Source organism: Siniperca chuatsi, linkage group LG12 (assembly GCF_020085105.1).
Source record: "Siniperca chuatsi isolate FFG_IHB_CAS linkage group LG12, ASM2008510v1, whole genome shotgun sequence".
NCBI lineage: Eukaryota > Metazoa > Chordata > Actinopteri > Centrarchiformes > Sinipercidae > Siniperca > Siniperca chuatsi.
Window position 1 is genome coordinate 14,330,205 of NC_058053.1, and position 17,522 is coordinate 14,347,726.

Genomic DNA, 17,522 nt, shown 5'->3' on the forward strand with positions numbered 1-17,522 from the left:
TGAGAGACCTCAGAGTTACAGCGGGCCATCGATTTCTCTTTCGACCCGGTCACAGTGTCTGCTGCAGGGAGATGGCCGGGATCTTGGCGTGGTTTTGGAACGAGAGGTTCTGGCTTCCCCATAATGTAACCTGGGCTGACTTAAAAAACACAGATGAGGCAACGTTCCCGCAAGCCGAGGATCTCTATCTGGCGTGTCCTTTAGCATTCTGCATCTTTATGATACGCCTGGTTTTCGAAAGGTGGGTCTAAGCACGCGATATTCCAGGTGGCTGTGATACTTGTTTTGTCGATGAAATATTCCGGTGAATGATGCAGCACACTCCGCTGTCCATGTTAGTCAATCTGTTCCCTAAACAATGGCATCTTATCTGGTTAGCCCACAAATCACCAGGGTTGATCATCCTTCTTTCTGCAGGCCTGCAGCATTACGCGCTGTCTGCATTTGATGCATCTGTCACAGTGCACTCACAGTGCAGCCAAGTTGCCATACCTGCCCAAATCCAGTTACTCTGCTCTCAGATCAAACCTGAATTTCAGCAAAGTGTCATGCTGTCAAGTGACCGGCTCCTTTTACTAATCCGGGTGTTTTTGCATTATGTTGCATCATCTTATCTGGGACTATTATTGTACAATCATCAAGATACAGTAAACCACAGAGCCACGATGGTCACAGCAATGCAATTTCATGCATATGTGGGTCAGAAGTCTCTTTAGGGAGTAGTGAGTGAGGCCTTAAATTTCCCCCACTAAACCCTTCAGTCATGTTTAGTATTTATCCCTGAAAATGTTCATTAATAAAGTGAAGATAATCTGAAACAGAATGCAACAGCCCTAATGTATGACTTATAGGTGTTAAATCCATGAGATACTGCGTATATCATGAATGTATTCATTGTACATTGTTTATTTACATAGTCACTTGTTAACTTGAGTAGCTATTTGCCTATCCTCCCATCACTGCTTGCCAAAAAGTTAAAATTCAAGTGTTTTACCAAATGTGATCAGAAATTTACAGACTGCACATGATTTGTAAAGTGGTTTAAAATGCCAAATGCCTTGTTTCAAAAGGACCAAAAAAAAATTATCTTCATGCTGCTGTCATTCACAATTCTTGGAAATGGAAATGTCAACCTTTCAACCAAAAATGGTCTTCCTCAAGAGGTCCTATGTAAGAACATTTGTGTCAAAACAGTGTCATGTCCTGGTAGAATAAAATAATTCAATAGTTCACTTTAAATTCACCTCAAATATACTGTCTCTGTATTGATCTGGAAGGGTGTCATGATATTTTACTTACAGGTTTCTTGCCAGACCATGTGCCATGGGCCTGAAGATCCAAGCCAACGGGCCACAAAAAGCACAACCCAACGCTATCCTGGAGAAGGTTTTCACTGCTATAACCAAGGTGGTGCATGTGTTCGCTAAGTTATTTTTAACGATGTGTTTCATCTCATAACATTTGTGCTACATTTAACATGTGGAGTGTTTGTCTTGTCTTGCCAGCACCCAGATGAGAAGAGGCTTGAGGGCCTATCCAAGCAGCTAGACTGGGATGTGCGGACCATCCAGCGCTGGTTCAGACAACGCCGCAACCAGGAGAAGCCTAGCACTCTCGCCCGATTCTGTGAAAGCATGTAAGGCAAATCACTACAGTATGTTTAACTTTGCTGCAAGCCATTTTTCTCTGCATGTCATAACATCCAAGTTCATGAAAATTAACTTACACAGACTTTCAACTTGCCTGAGGCAGGTAGGTAATCCGTCACACTGAACATCATGTCTGCTTCATTGTTGTCGTGTATTTGTTACTTTATTGTTGGTTAGTAATGCAGTTGTAAGTGAGGACTGATTTAAACAGGCTGCACTGCATTACCACTCATCAGTAACACATCCGTGACAGCAGTTAAAGCAGGCATGATGTTCACTGTGACTGATAAACTTTATCAGAGCAAGTTTCATGTTTCTGCAAGTTCATTTTCATAGTGTAGGGAAATGAAGCGAAACTCTGTAGCTGTTTAAAAGCACACATTCACAAAAACAACATGTTTTACTTATTAGGGAAATGGTGGCAGTAATTTAAAGGTGATTTTTAGGGCTATAACTAACAATTATTTTCATTATGGAGTAATGTGATGATAATTTTCTTGATTAACTTAATCATTTAGCCTACGAAATATCAAAAAATAGCAAAAAATGCCCGTTACAATTCCCCAGAACCCAGAGTGACGTCTTCATATTGCTTGTTTTGTCTGACCAACAGTCCAAAACCCAAAGATATTCAATTTACAATCTTGTGAAAAAAGAGAAAAGCAGCAAATCCTCACATTTAAGGAACTGGAGATGGTGAATTTTTGGCATCTTTGTATTTTAAAAAAAGACAGAAACGATTACTCAATTATCAAAATAGTGGCCAATAAATTTTCTGTCGATTGACTAATCAGTTAATCTATTAATCGTTTCAGCTTTATGGACAAACAAAAGCAGAAATGCTAGTATGGTCTTTTAACAGCCATAATGATGGTACTTTGGTTAACCGTTGCTGTATCTAACATGGCTTATAAAGATTGCAACATGAATGCTGCTGCTGCTCTGGGATAATAGTCAAATGTGTCCCAGTGCGAACCAACAAACCCACTCAGGCTGTAATAGAGAACTGGCTAATCTGCAGTAGAGCATTTGCCATCAGGGAGATTGTAGTTACTTAGCAGTGTGATGTTAAAGGCCAACAAGTGAGTGTGGCTGTCAGAGCAGAGTCATGTCTGACACCAACAGAGCAAATCTGGCAGTTTGAGACACAGGGAGCCTCACATCTTCTGATCAGCCTGAGGCCGCTGTTCACTCAGGAGAACACTGCTGGCTGATTAAACCACTGGACTGCTATTACAACCCTAAACAGGAATCTGAAAAAGCAAACCAGCTTTCTTATACTCAAGAAGAGACTGAGTTTGTGCTCGTCTGGAATATGTGTGAGCTTTTTGAACATGCTTCACTGGCATTCATTCTGTTTAAGCAAGAACTGTACCAAAGCTGTTATCTGCACACAGCATAATTGACTGCAGACGACATTGGGCTTTGCAATAGTTTGGCCAGGTATCAGTTGCTTACAGTGCAATTCTCCAAACAGGGCCGGCTTCAGTCCTTCCAGCAGTGATTGTGCTCTAATTAGGCCCTCATGCACAGCTGTTGCAGACTGATAGCATTCTTTGTCTCTCAGTCGTCAGGATGGCTGATCTGTTGTCTATTCTTTTCATTATGCAAACAGAGAGTATGTAGCAGACACATTTGGTCTGGAAATAATGAAGACTTGCATTGAGTTTGTTTACCAGATACTGTTACTGCCTCTCTTTTTCCAAGATATACAGCGAAAAAAGCCATTCCAACAAGTTCAAGTATTGATCTTTTTTTAGCAGGAAACCTACAGTAACCTCTGTTTTTACAACAGAAACTGAAATCTTTCCAAAATGTTATAGGGTGTTTTGCATTTGTAGCAAGACAACTTGTAGCAACAATGGGGAAACAAATCACTGAGTACAAGCAGTATTATTTCACCACAGTGTCAGAAGTTATTTGTGTTAAGAAAAATATATTAGATTTAAAGCCTCAATATGAGACTAAATGACAAATTAAGATGAGCATTTTTTTCAGTGTAGTTTTACCAGAGAGCCCCTCCTCTCATCAGTTCTCCTTGGGCAGGCCAGGCTGAGGAAGGAGCATGCTTTGATGTCCTCAATAGCCTCTGTTGTCTGATCTTCCTCCATCCTTTCTCTTCTCTGCTTTCAGTGAGAACAAAAAAATTATCATAAGCAAAATAATGCAGCTCTTTTTTTAAGATATAGAGACAGGGCATTTCTGTGCCAAGATTTAATATTACTAAATATAGTTTTTAGTCTTATTTTTATCGTGTAATATCTATCTTAGGCTTTAGTTAATATTTGATGTATGCTAAAATGGAGTGGTTTTCAATGGGTTTTGACTAATGTTTTTCATAAGTTAAAAAATGTACTTCCTTTTGCAATATATATATTACAACCATGTACAATGGATCTTTTAAGGAATAGTATTTTGGGAAATACGCATATTCCCTTTCTTGCTGTGAGTTAGATGAGAAGATTGACAACCACCTACATAACTGTATGCTAAATATGAAGCTACCACCATTAGCTGGTTAGGGTAACTTCTAAAATTCATTAACACAGTATATCTCACTATATCCCGGGCTATTTCTTGGTCATTTCTTGCAGTCTTGTCATCACTTTGATGTTGCCACACAACCAGCTCACAAAGTCAACAGCCACAACCACTTGTTTTTACGCTTCATTTTTAGTGCGGTTTAAACAAGCAAGATATAACGTGTAAGTGAGCATTAGATGCGATGTTAGATGTATTTTATTACCTTTAGGCAGAGCCAGATTAGCTTTTTCTCCATTTCCAGTCTTTGTACAAAGCTAAGCTAATCAGCTGCCAGCAGTAGCTTCATGTTCACCATATAAACACGAGAGTGATTGATCTTCTCATCTAAGTCTCAAAAAGAAAGCAAATCTCTATTTGCTCTCTATAAAACTATTCCTTTAAGTTTTTTAGCTGTTTTTGAGGTGGGTAGTCATTGCAATTATGCCATCACCTCATAGTTTTGTCAAATTTATACCAAAAAATTTCTTGACAATTAATTATGATCTCTTAATTTGTCATTCCTTTTCTTTACTTTCATTAGATACAAAATCAAAGCCTGCAGTAAATTCTCAAAACTAAATTTAGGCATTTAACCTCTACAGAAACATAGCTTATAGCAGCTGAGACTACCAATATCCTCATTACTGCTCTTCCTGTAACCGATACGTAGGTGTATGATTTTCATACCTTTCAACCAACACACCTCCCCAGATGCAGCTCAGCAGACGCCAAGCCGACAACTAATAAGCATGTTTGTGCTCTCAGATGCTTATAGGACAGCTGTGAGATGATCCATTTACATGTGTTCTTGAGAGAGGACAGCCACACCCATGTTTTTCTTTAATTCAGTTGCAGTCTACTAGCACCACATTAAAATAACTGGCTATTAACAAGCTTTGTCATTTTGGCAATATGAAATCATGCCTAGTAATCAAACCAAATTAGATAAATACACAAGGGCGGAAGGTACAGCTATTACTGCCTGAAGAGTAACAGAGGTGTTACTCCTGATTTAACAGCAAAGAGAGAATATATCAAGGCTTTCGCACAACTGAATTTTGATCAAAGCTAGAGCTTCATGACTAATTGTTATGTTGAACTATCCAAATGCAAACAGTTGCAGCCAGCTGGTGCTCAGACTACCCACCTGGAGAAGTGACAAAGTGGAATTAAATGTGCCAGCATGACCTGCTTTTTCTTATTTTATTCCAAAGGTAGCTGCAACACTCAGAATAAAGGCAGCCAGCCTAATTACTGAGTTTTTGATCAAATCAAAGTTGCCATCCTACCATTTTTTTCTCCCTCAGGTGATGCTTTGTCCAATCAGGTACATTTTATTTAATAAGTGATCTATGGATCTGTCCCAGTTTAAAACCCACAGTCTCATCAAATGTATAATTAAGCTATTATGAAAGGATGGTAGTCCTCTATGTACCATAACACGTTACATAAGCCTACTCTTATTGTGGCATATAAACCACAGTTTGTAAGTTGTTTACAGGACAAGTTCATCTTAACACATAAATGTAATTCTGTTAACCACAGTTACAACCCGGCAGTAATTAGTTTAAAGTTTAATTGACTAGTTGCTGCTACATCATTAGGATAGGATAATTAAATGCACAACATTTTAGTTTTCCCACCACCAATCATTATCAACACTGTATGTGGAAAAAACTTAACTCATAATGACAAAAAACCATCTGTGCCTGACTTCGGGGGAAAAAAAAATATATTCACAGGAAGCAGTTGAGTCATTGTGATTGTACATATATAGCAGCGATGCAACAGCACTTGAAAAAGACTCTTGCAGGGTTGATGTACCAGTTGCCATGCAACGGTCTTTACTGTGTGCCAGGTAGACCTGTCCAGTTAATTTAAGAGCAGTTAATGACGGCTTCCACAGGCCATTAACATGCTAATAATTTCTCTAGTATTCATTAAAGAGTTAGAACTGAATATATTAAACAAACATCCACATAAAAGGACTTGCTCTGTTGGATGTGTCTGCATTGAGAAGCTGATATGATTTACCCTGTTCTCTTTTTGAGTCTTGATGACATGTTTTGTTTCAGGGCTGTGGCTGTCAAAATGTGTTTGATTTGAGGTCAGCTGGAACAACCACTCAGCACAGCCTTTAAAGTATGCAAACCTGGTCTCACATGACAGCTTCTGTCACAGCCATGGGAGTCATCAGTGGATGTTTTCTTTCATGTCACAGAAATTTGTTTTGTTCCTCTTCTGTATGCTTTACTTCATGTAGCTATCACACTGTATTCAGAAGTGTACGTTATATGTATATAGCTTAGAATATAGGCTCCACTGGGAAAAAAACATTTAATCTAATTGGTTACAAATTTGTGAAATGCTGTGACAACTCAATAACGCACAACAGGGGGTCTCTCATTCAAGCCCTGCAGACAAATTTGCTTTTGTTCTCTGTAGAAACACATATGGTTTCATCTGATGCGATTTCCAGAGTCTTAAATCCTTCCTCCTTTCTGATTGTTATGAGTTGCATATTTTTGCACATCTCCCAGCTCAGCAAGGCTTTAATCATTGAAGTGTCAACTGAAGCAGTTTTATCTCTGCCTGTAAGCTCAGGCCTCATGATCACTTTCCCTACCATTGTGTCATTGTAGTTACTGTAAATGATGTGCAGGGTTATACTGTATAAAGCACAGAGCAATATGGGCTGGGACTGGACAGTGTGAGTGTCTTGTCTTTCCCCCTGGACTTCAGCAATGTGAAGTCAGTGATGTCCCATTTTTCAGTGACTCACCCTACACTGCAGATGTGGGGTAATAAGAAGACCTCAAACCACTTCAAATTTCTTATGACAGGCATGACAGACACATAGTGTGCCACAGTGTGCTGCACCTAGGGACAAAACTACATAAGCAGTATACAGCACAAGTTGTATTAATTTACAAGTACCCTGGTAATGTTTATATTTTGGTATGTATCTAAATTGTATGACTTCAGGATGTGATGCAGCTACATTATTCACTGCAAATTGGTTTTAGCAGATTAAAACACTTTGCTTCTCTCTCTAATGTACTAATCCATAATCCAAATTTATAGGATTCATAGGCTTGAGAAATTAAAGTGGAAAAGAGAAAGAAAAAAAAGGCAAAACAAAAAGAATTGCAAACACACTGCATAGCTAAGGGCTACTGTCTTTTACACTTACAATTTTGAGGTAGGGGTGCTCCACACTTAGCCCACGGGCTGTTTTCAAGGTTATGCCCCAAAACAAAAAGTTAAAATTATGAAAAAATTTATGAAAATTTATGAAGAAAAAAAAAATGAAAGGTTTGTTGCCTAAACAAATGTAAACAAGTCAAATGTTCAGGGTTAATTCATTTTGGGCTTTATATTGATTATTTTTTATTTTTTTTATTTATTTCTTTCAGGTGGAGATTTACATTCTATCTATACATATTTACCTATGGGGTGCGTTTCCTTAAAAAGGTAAGTTTTGCTCATCCTCCTGTTATGACTGTGAAAGTTAAAGTTAGTGTGAGTCACTGAGGTCCCTGGCTAGCATGAAAATCTTGTGGTTTCTAAATAGGTTGGTGCCTAGTCATGAGACTAGCAAGTAAAATGGATGTTCAGGTGTACGGGACAACTTTTCTAAATGCAATTTGTAATAAAGCCTAGTACAAAAGCTGATCATTAATAATGAATCATACAGGGATCATTCAAGGAAAGGAGGAGCAGCTGACAAATAAAAACACTTTGAATGCTAAATAATGCCATCCATTAAATATGCAATCAATTTTTAACAAAGTATGTGGTACTCAGTGATGATTTGTCTTTCTTTTGATCGTGAATGTCAACTACTGGAAGTCACTGTTACTGTGCTATTACTAGGTGTCATTTCAATGGTTACTTGAAATGGCACATCCTACTGCCTGCTTGCAAAATGATGACAGTTGAGATGACTATAGTTACCTGTTGGCAGCTATTTTGTAAATTTTACATACATTAAAATTACAGTTATGTCCTGCGGATGACGTGGCTATTGTTATATGGATAAAGTGGTTCTCTTAATGCCTCTCCATACTGATGCAGTTACTGTGACTACTGCCTCAGATTGACTTAAAGATGCATCAACAGTAAAACATGTCTTTTTAAAAAAGATATCTCTTTAATAATATTAGATTGGGCTGGTTCAGGGCTCTGATTGGACTAGTGGTATCAGGGAAACCTGGCAACACTGCATGCTGCTTGAATTAGTGCTTCGAGATAAAGTTAGCTTGCATTACATTTTATGGTGCATCTATGTGTTTCATATCTATATAAATACACAACTCTCAAGACAAGAGACAGTGACAGTACTGTATGTTTGTGACATTTTTATGTATTATTTGTTTCTAAAATACAAACCAACCAACTGCAATGCTGGCGTTTACTTAACACTTTTTGTGGGCTAGCAACATTAGCTTAAGTGGCTAACGTTAGCTACAGCATGCTAACCTGTCTAACAAACATAATGCCAACTCAACTTTTTACATATTGAATGTTTTCTTTTCAAAGCACTTTTTACCTTTCAAATCCTAGCGCGGCAGTACCGTGCGTAGTTCAGGGGATCGAGGAGATCAGAGCTCTCCAATACTCCTAGTAAAAACAGCTCTCCTTGTTTAAAAAGTTTGAAATCCGTGCAGCTGTTGAAGTTACTGAGGAGTGACTGGCATCGATGAGCCACACTTCTGAGAGTTTAGAAATTAGGGTCCAGTTAAATATTACTGAAATATGTGGCTGAGATAGATTAATATATTTCATACATATATTCATGAAAATACATAAATGCATATAATCAACAGAGCAATAGCTGAGATAGCAGAGTAGGAAAAATCTCTCAAAGACACAAGTTGCATGACAAAGCACTTTGTGAAAATAGTTCATTCCCTGGCAAACCCTGCTGCAGGCTTGTCTCTGTGGGATTTATTAATAGAGCAGGTCTGGAGAGGAGTGCAGGAGATGTAAACTCAGCCACAGTGATGGGTCACTGTTTGCTTGTAACACATTCTTATTTATCACAGTTATCATTTCTCTTGTCGTCCTGATGTAATTATATCATTAATCAGAACTTCATACGTTGATGAACCCCCTTGGTTCCTCGTTAGTCCAGCTTCCTTTTATGTCAAAGTATGCACTGTAACAAAATATCTTACAACAATCATTCAGTATTTTATAAATCACTTTGATTCCATTCAGAATTCATCAAGGGAAGTATTTGTTTTTCAGTGGTCACATTGATATTCATGTGTTAGATCTTAAACGACAAGAAATATTGGCTTGAACTCCGAACACTGCACTAATATTGTCGTTAATGGAGCCTGCTCTTTCTGAGTTTTATTGAAAGACTTTAAGTAAAATAGTAGTTGTAGTGTAAAATATCTTTTTTTGGTTTGGTTAATTGGCAACATTCTATTATATTTATAAAATTGTCTGGCATAAAACGACAAAGTTTCACAGTAAATTGCATTACAGTGCTGTCTTAACCTCAGTCACTCACTCACAGTTTTATATTTTACATTTCAAAATATAATCTAGTTTTATTTGGGTTTATTAATTGAGTTTTACGTTACTCTTCATTTTCTGCAGACTCCATGGCTTTGGAACACTAAAGAGTGCTGGTACAACTACCCTTACCAGGTAAAAGTCTTTTAATGCAGCATGTTCACCAATCCTCAGTAATCATGATACAGCAAGATGACTTGCATTACCAGTACTCCTACTTCTCAAATATTTATTTTAACCTTGTTGCTTTTTTTGTTTTTATGCAGCCACTGACTGTGGACATCCATTATTACTATATACTGGAGCTGTCTTTCTACCTGTCCTTACTCTTTTCCCAATTCACAGACATCAGGAGGAAGGTAAGAATGACTACAAGTCACACCAAGACATACACCATGCATCTCTAATAACATGAATCATTGAATGTTTGTTAAAAGATCTACTGTAATGCAAAAAAGTGGTGTTGAAACCAGAAAATTATGTTCTGTTTATGCCATTGTAAGCAGTGCTGTCACAGAAAAAGACATCATTATCTTTGCTTGATTGTCCATCTCTTTTCTCACTGCCACCATGACTCTGTAATGTTTAGTCTATTGGCTTGTGAACATTTGTTTTCCACCTCAGTGTATTCTCACTGATGTGTGAAATAACAGACCACTGCGAGGGTAAAAAGGATTAACACTTTTTCGAACATTCAGAAATTGGATTCTGTGTCAGACTTCACATAAACTTTTCCCACTTAATTGTGTAGAGTTTGTTCATATTGTGTAAACTAAGCTATAATCTGTTACATGATGGTGTCATACAATACTCAGATATCATACAGAAGTTTGAAACTTCATGTAATGATGTATTTCAAATTATGTCTGTTATTTATATAAATAATTAAATTTGGCACAAATTTATCCTGGTAGGAATAGAACTAGACAAAAGGCCTTGTTTTATGACCCATTCATACTTAATCCTGAAAAATAAACCCACATAACATATCACAAGTATTTACATGTCACTGTTATGTCTTCTTTCATGTATATACCAGCAATAATTACAAACCAGAATATCAGTTTCTAGTGTGTATACTTTATGCACATTGTACTATAAATAAGGTTTAAAAGGTCCAACTTGGTCAGTGCTTGTAAGAGCTGAGATTCAGTACCAGTTTGTACAAACATACTTAATGGGCAATGACCCACTTCAACCCACTTTCATCTTATTCCTTTTTTTTGTTATAAAAATGGCTACACTTTTGGTTCATTAAGTATCAATTTGCATGCCTTCCAGCCATGATCTTACTCCTGTCTCCAGTCCATCCCCAGCTCTGCCCTTTCCACAACAGACTTCACTCACCGCACTCACAGCAGCCCCCACGATGCCGTGCTGTGTATGCCTTCACTCTGTCATCTCTTTGTTGACTGTTGGCATGTTGTCTGTTTTTGTTTCTCCTTTCAGTTTTTTCATGCACAGTACTACACTGAGGAGGTCCTCTGCATCCCCTGCCAATTCCAGTATGTTCTCCCCGCACACTCTTTGCCTTGCTTTCATTCTGTATCTTGCATCATTACTCTTCCTTCTCATCCTCCTTCTCATTCTGTCGCCACTGGTTCTGGTTGCTTTGAGCTGAGATGTTCCAGAAGCTTATTAAGATTTGCTAGAGGAATGCTTCCCCATGCCACCTGTCTGCATCCTTAGTCACCCGGAGCTCTACTCAAGGCTATCCCAAACATGCCCAGATGGGACCAAAGCTAAACTGTCATATACTTTCACTAGAATTTTACCTACAGTAATGTTTTAGATCATGTTGAGCTTAGGTGATCCTCCTTTTTGCTTGATTTTGATTTCCAGTGGAGAAACAAAGATTTTTGCTCACTTTCAAACAGTGTTGGGATATAACTAAGTACATTTACTCAAGTCCTGTACTTGAGTATTTCCATTTCATGCCACTTTATACTTCTATTCCACTACAGTTCAGAGGGAAATATTGTACTCTTTACTCCACTACATTTAGTTTACATCTATAGTTTCTAGTTACTTTAAAAAGTAGGTTTACATACAAAACACACAATGAGCTTATAAAATATGATGCATTGTTCTACAGTATATAGAATCATTAAAGAGTAGCTCCATCTCGATCAACTACAACAGTAAAATGCAGCTTTATAATTTATGCATCAGTAATAATGATCTAAAGATATGACATATAATAGTATAACAGTCACGGGGGCAATTTTTCTGCATTGAGTACTTTTACTTTTGATACTTTATGTCCATTTTGTTGATAATTCGTACTTTTACTTAAGTAACGTTTTCAATGCGGCACTTTTACTTGTAATGGAGTATTTTTGCATTGTGGTGTTACTTTTACTTACGTAAAGGATCTGAATTCTTCCCCCACAACTGCTTTCAAACATATTTTGAAATGGCTATATTGCAATTGCAGTTTGATACAATGACAGCATCAACTGAGGAATAAACATATATATAACATATATATCGACAGGACATTTGCAATAGCACATAGTGTTCATGAATGCTCGGACACTGAGGGCATACTTGCTATCTTTGTTTGTGTAAGTTGTGATTAATCATTGTCATAACTTTTTGTATCTTTTCAATAGCTGTGCCAATCACAGTGGCACATGACCAAAATAGAGGTTTTATTTTGAAAGACGTTGATCCACACACACATTTTGAAAATAGGCACCATTGTGTTGCACAATAGTTCCACTTATTCAGTTTATATTAGTCGTCAGTAGGGGCCTTGTCATTTTTAAATTACAAATTGTTATGTATTACTGCAAACACACAAAGATATTGTATGTGCACACAGCAGTGATGTCCCTTTCACTTTATCACACATCTGAACTGTACTAGATGCTCTGGTTATGTGCTGCATGCAGTGACTCAAACAGCCGCAGCCAGTTTTGAGAGTACTTTCTTTAGTTGTGTGACGTTTCCTTGGCAACTGTGTCCCCAGGATTTCCTGATCATGTTCCTGCACCATGTGGCAACAATCTCCCTCATCACCTTTTCCTACGTGAACAACATGGCACGAGTGGGAACTCTGGTCATGTGTCTCCATGATGCAGCCGACGTGCTGATAGAGGTGAGGATGGGTGAGAGAATTAAATGCTGGCAGATGGGCAAATGGAGGCAAAGATGGTTGGTTGGGTGTGTGGGTGGAGTGTCGGGAGTTTACATGCTCAGCCATCCATCTTTATCAAAATTTAACTACAATTATATTATGAACATTATGTCAGACTGTATCATACAGGAACAGTGCATGTTGAACATATTCTTTAGGTTATGATATAGTTTAGTTATACTCTCAATAATGCAGGCTTTTCAATTCTTATATTGTCAGACATCTTTCAAGCAGTTGCTTTCATGATCAGATTAATGATTGATTTTTGTTTTTCTACCAAGGCTGCCAAGATGGCCAACTATGCCAAATGTCAGATACTGTGCAACCTACTGTTTGCAATGTTTGCAATTCTCTTCATAAGTTCCAGGCTGGGAGTTTACCCTGTCTGGTAAGTGTTATTCTCTTGCCTGTGTATGAATCCTTCTAATGGCCTTGTGGCACCATCCCTGAAAATGCATGTCAGTGCCATGAAGATCTCAGTGCTTTTTTTACTACTTTCTCCACAACGGTTTGCAGTTCAGACACATCTCTGTGAATTTTGTTGCTAAGTAATAGTTACTATGGATACAGCAGTGTTAACCCCTCAAAGAAGCCAAACAAATCAACAAATGAAAAGCAGATCATTATGGTTATTGCTTTATCATTAAAAAGAGTGTCTAGAGTTTCACCTGTTTGTTAAAGCATCAAAGGCTTTTCTACTCATGAGGATCTTTTATCATTTTGTGGTGTTGCTTTTTTGGTTTTACATATTCATTGCATTTATTCAGCATTTCAAGTTGTAGCCAATCCATCCAAATTGCTGTACCAGAGAATAGAGGCAGGTTTAAATATTTTAATTCATTTCTTGCGGCATTGTTTTACCCAGACATTTAAAAGTATAATTACAGTAGATGGTGAATGCCAATTATAACAGGCCTTTCTGATTATATTTGCAGTTACTACAAATCAGTTTTAGTCCTTGAAAATGTGTACAGCAGTAATCAGCAGCAGTGTTATCACACCTTCAGTGAAGTGAAGGGAGACATGATTTAGTTTCTGAGTCAGGCAGCTGCAGTTTTCTTTGAGATACCATCAATTCTTGATCAGTACAAAAATGCTATTTCGGGCATCTACATTCAAGTTTGTTGACTTTAATAATTATTATTCTGAAGAAAGCATTTGTGAAATACAGAGGCTTTTAAATTAGTCTTTGCAGCATTTTAAGATAACTGCTTTAGCCAACACCCCACACTTCTCTGCCTTTGTTTCAACAATGTAATATGATGATCCTGCACTACATTTTAGTCAGCCCCCACCACACCAGTTGTAAAGTTGTCATTACTGTAAAGCTGTTGCCATGGCTTCAGTATCTGGAGGATGATTCACAGACAGACATTTGCAAGAACTGGCTCAGGGATAAATTTAACGCAGATCCTTGAAATTTTGATCGCATGTCATGTGAAGCCACGTGATACACCGATTTTTCTTCTCCATTAGCACTTTTAACCACATTTAGATTTATTTCTGTACATATATTGAACTATAAACAAAATGCTATTCCAAAAACACACATCTGTTTGTGCTACAAACACATCATTAAAGGCCAGGGGCCAGATGTATGAACGAAATGTACACATAAAAAGTATCAATATGCGATAACGGATGTTTAAGGGCATTTCTGCGTCCATTTATGCCGAACTGTGGGAGTGGAAATGAGGCTTGTGCACGTGCGTCCAGTTCCACAATGATTGAGATTTTTACAACAGAATTACACACTGCTTTATAAATCTGATGAAAATAATGCCTATAAGTTTTATGCATCTGGCCCCAGGTGTTCCATGAAAGACAGAGCTGGAGCAGAGCCCACATCATTTCTTTTCAATGGCTTCTGTCTGGCTTTGTCTACCCTCCCCCCAAGAGAGAGTGCTTATAATCCTTGTGTTTTTTCTAATGAAACATGTCAAGTTAATTATCTCCCTCCCCCTCTGTTGCTATGGAAGGATTTTAAATACCACCTTGTTCGAGAGTTGGGAGATTGTAGGGCCCTACCCGTCCTGGTGGGTCTTCAACCTGCTTCTGATCCTGCTGCAGCTTCTTCACTCCTTCTGGTCCTACCTCATAGTGAAGACAGCGTGCCGAGCCATCTCCAAAGGAAAGGTGAGTCACTACAGAGTCCCTCTGCATATTTATACCTGTTCTTGTATAATAGCGTGTTTTGCTGCTAGTACAAAAAAAACTGTGTAGTGTTTTCTGTAGCCACTTACACAACTTTCCCTTTCTATTCTCCATGCTAACCTGCAACCTTCAAGGTGGGAAAATGGAATCCGTTACATGTAAGTAGCCTTAAAGGCGAACATCTCAATCAAAATGTTGAACTATATGCTAAGTGTAATTTCATGTCTCTAGCAGCCATGTAATCAGTTGCATTCATCATGGTCCTGATTGTCAATCAGCCCTAACCTAATCAGTGCATTTTTAGCTATGCTACTGGCATGTATCTAGGGATGGCAATGTCCATCTGTAGGTCAGTCCACCACTTTGGTCCAGACTGAAATAACTATTGGATGTATTAGAAATTCAGTACAGAGATTTATGGTCCCCAGACGATGAATCCTACAGACTTTGGCGATCCCCTTATGTTTTCTCTCATGCCACCATTAGGTTTCAAAACAGCTGTTGGGTCGATCGCCATGAAATTTGGTACAAAAATTCATGTCCCCCTCAGGATGAATCGTAATCACTTTGATGATCCCCTGACTTTTCATCTAGCGACATCATCAGGTCAAAATTTCAATTTGTTCAACACCTTGGTTTATGACCTGAATACCTGCAAAACTAATGACATTCCCATCAGACTCAGCTGAAGAATTTCGGTAATCGATTAATCGTTTATCAGGCAAAAATTCCAAACATTCACTGGTTCCAGCTTCTCAAATGGGAGGATTTGCTGCTGTTCTCTATTTTACATCATTGTAAATTGAATATCTATGGGTTTGGGACTGTTAGTGGGACAAAACAAGGTCTGGCTCTGGGAAATTGTGATGGACATTTTCCATTATTTTCTGACATGTTACAGTCTAAATAATTAAGCGATCAATTGGAAAAAGGATCACGAGATTAAACCATGATGAAAATAATCATTAGCTGCAGACCAAATGGTCAGGGGTCTCCATATTTCGAGCAAATAGATTTTATGGCTTTTATAGCTTGTTGTCTGATATTGATTGGCAGAACACCTCCCGGTTTGACACGCAAAAGCCCATTTGTAGCACCGCCATGCCTGGCTGCCACAGATAATGACACAGATAAGAATTTTAATGAGAAAAATTTAATCTCTAACCATCCCACATTTCTGCAGGTGTCTAAAGACGACCGCAGTGACATCGAGTCCAGCTCTGATGAGGATGACAGCCCCTCAATCAATCAAAAGCACCACAGCAGCACCACCAACGGGACCAACAAAAATCACGGGACCAACGGCTACCTCACAGGAGCCCCGTATCCCGACGAACACTGACTAAGCTGATATCACAACACTGGAGCCATGCTACAGACACCATCCATCAATCTGTGTGTGTGCGTGTGTGTGTGTGTGTGTGTGTGTGTGTGTATTTGAGTGTATGGTGGAGACAACATCGCCTGTCTGGCAGTGGAAGTTCTTGATAGACTTATGTGAATGCAGTTTTGTTATCAGTTTGATTCTTTACTAATTTCCTCGCGCAATTTATTCTCTTCATCTATATATTTGCATCAAACTGCACTCAGTGAAATATCAAAGCACTATCGGTACAACCCACTCTCTGTTTAGCCAATGAATGAAAGCATTCCACTTTATAGTGTAAGCATGCTACTTTTACATACAGTAGTCTGGCATACTGTGTTTTTCTTATGTTCGCGTCTTTCTATGTTATTTATTTTTTATAAATATGTTTGCAGATGGTAGTCAGACATCTATTCTCCTTTGATGTCAGTGTTAAAGATTAAATAATCTTGAACAACAACAACACAGCTGTTTGTTCACACCACACATCATGATAACGAGTATTAGCAAAATGCTGAAGACCTGGGTTTACTTTTAATGCTACACCCCCAAAGATATGCCAAAATGTGTGAAGTTTACTCACATTTTGAAATACATTCTCCACTCAAACTGTGTATGAGATGTCAATAAGAGTATTAACTGTGTGCATCGGACATGGCTACATGCTGTATTCCCTATTAAAGCATTTTGTTAAGTATTCTGGTACATTTCTGGTAAGCATTTCATTAAAGGCCATTTGTCCTCTGACGAGGCAGACATGAGTTGTTTGAATTATTCAATAAAAAACATGAAGATTGCAAATATGTGTGGGTCTGTTTAATAAGCTCAATCAGCAAAGAAAAACTATTTATCAAATCCTGGTGGTTAATTTTGCCATGAATAATGATATGAGATGGAATTATATTCATTGATGATAGCTGAATTCCTTCACGCACGCTTGGCTGTCTTTCACACTGTCATGATGTACTGGGACACTTGAATAGAACAAAGCTATTGTTAATGATATTAGCAACTATAATCAATATTTTTATATTAATGAATCAATACAACGACTTGTATGTGAAAGGGGTCACTGCTAGTGACAAACACTCGGAGAACTATACTCGACACTACCATTCCCCTCATTTTAGTGTCTTTCAGCTTGTTTTGGTTTTCCAGC

The 17,522-nt window shown here is 38.1% G+C and overlaps 2 protein-coding genes across 2 annotated transcripts in view; one reads left to right on the forward strand and one right to left on the reverse strand.

Annotated features, from left to right (window-relative positions):
* The window catches only part of stk39 (serine threonine kinase 39), a 34,569-nt gene extending 25,641 nt beyond the window's left edge, over positions 1-8,928 (reverse strand). The window contains exons 1-2 of the mRNA XM_044216908.1: positions 8,725-8,928; positions 3,659-3,775 (exon numbers count right to left, since the gene is read on the reverse strand). The gene's annotated coding sequence lies outside the window, so the exon portion shown is untranslated. The remainder of the gene's footprint in view (positions 1-3,658; positions 3,776-8,724) is intronic.
* On the forward strand, positions 60-17,164 carry cers6 (ceramide synthase 6). Its single transcript, XM_044216911.1, has 11 exons — positions 60-241; positions 1,302-1,407; positions 1,506-1,636; positions 7,589-7,646; positions 9,786-9,836; positions 9,968-10,060; positions 12,676-12,804; positions 13,125-13,231; positions 14,823-14,979; positions 15,132-15,155; positions 16,181-17,164. Exons 1-11 carry the CDS (start codon positions 72-74, stop codon positions 16,337-16,339), a joined length of 1,185 nt encoding a protein of 394 aa, XP_044072846.1. The 5' UTR covers positions 60-71; the 3' UTR covers positions 16,340-17,164.
* The last annotated feature ends 358 nt before the right edge of the window (positions 17,165-17,522 follow it).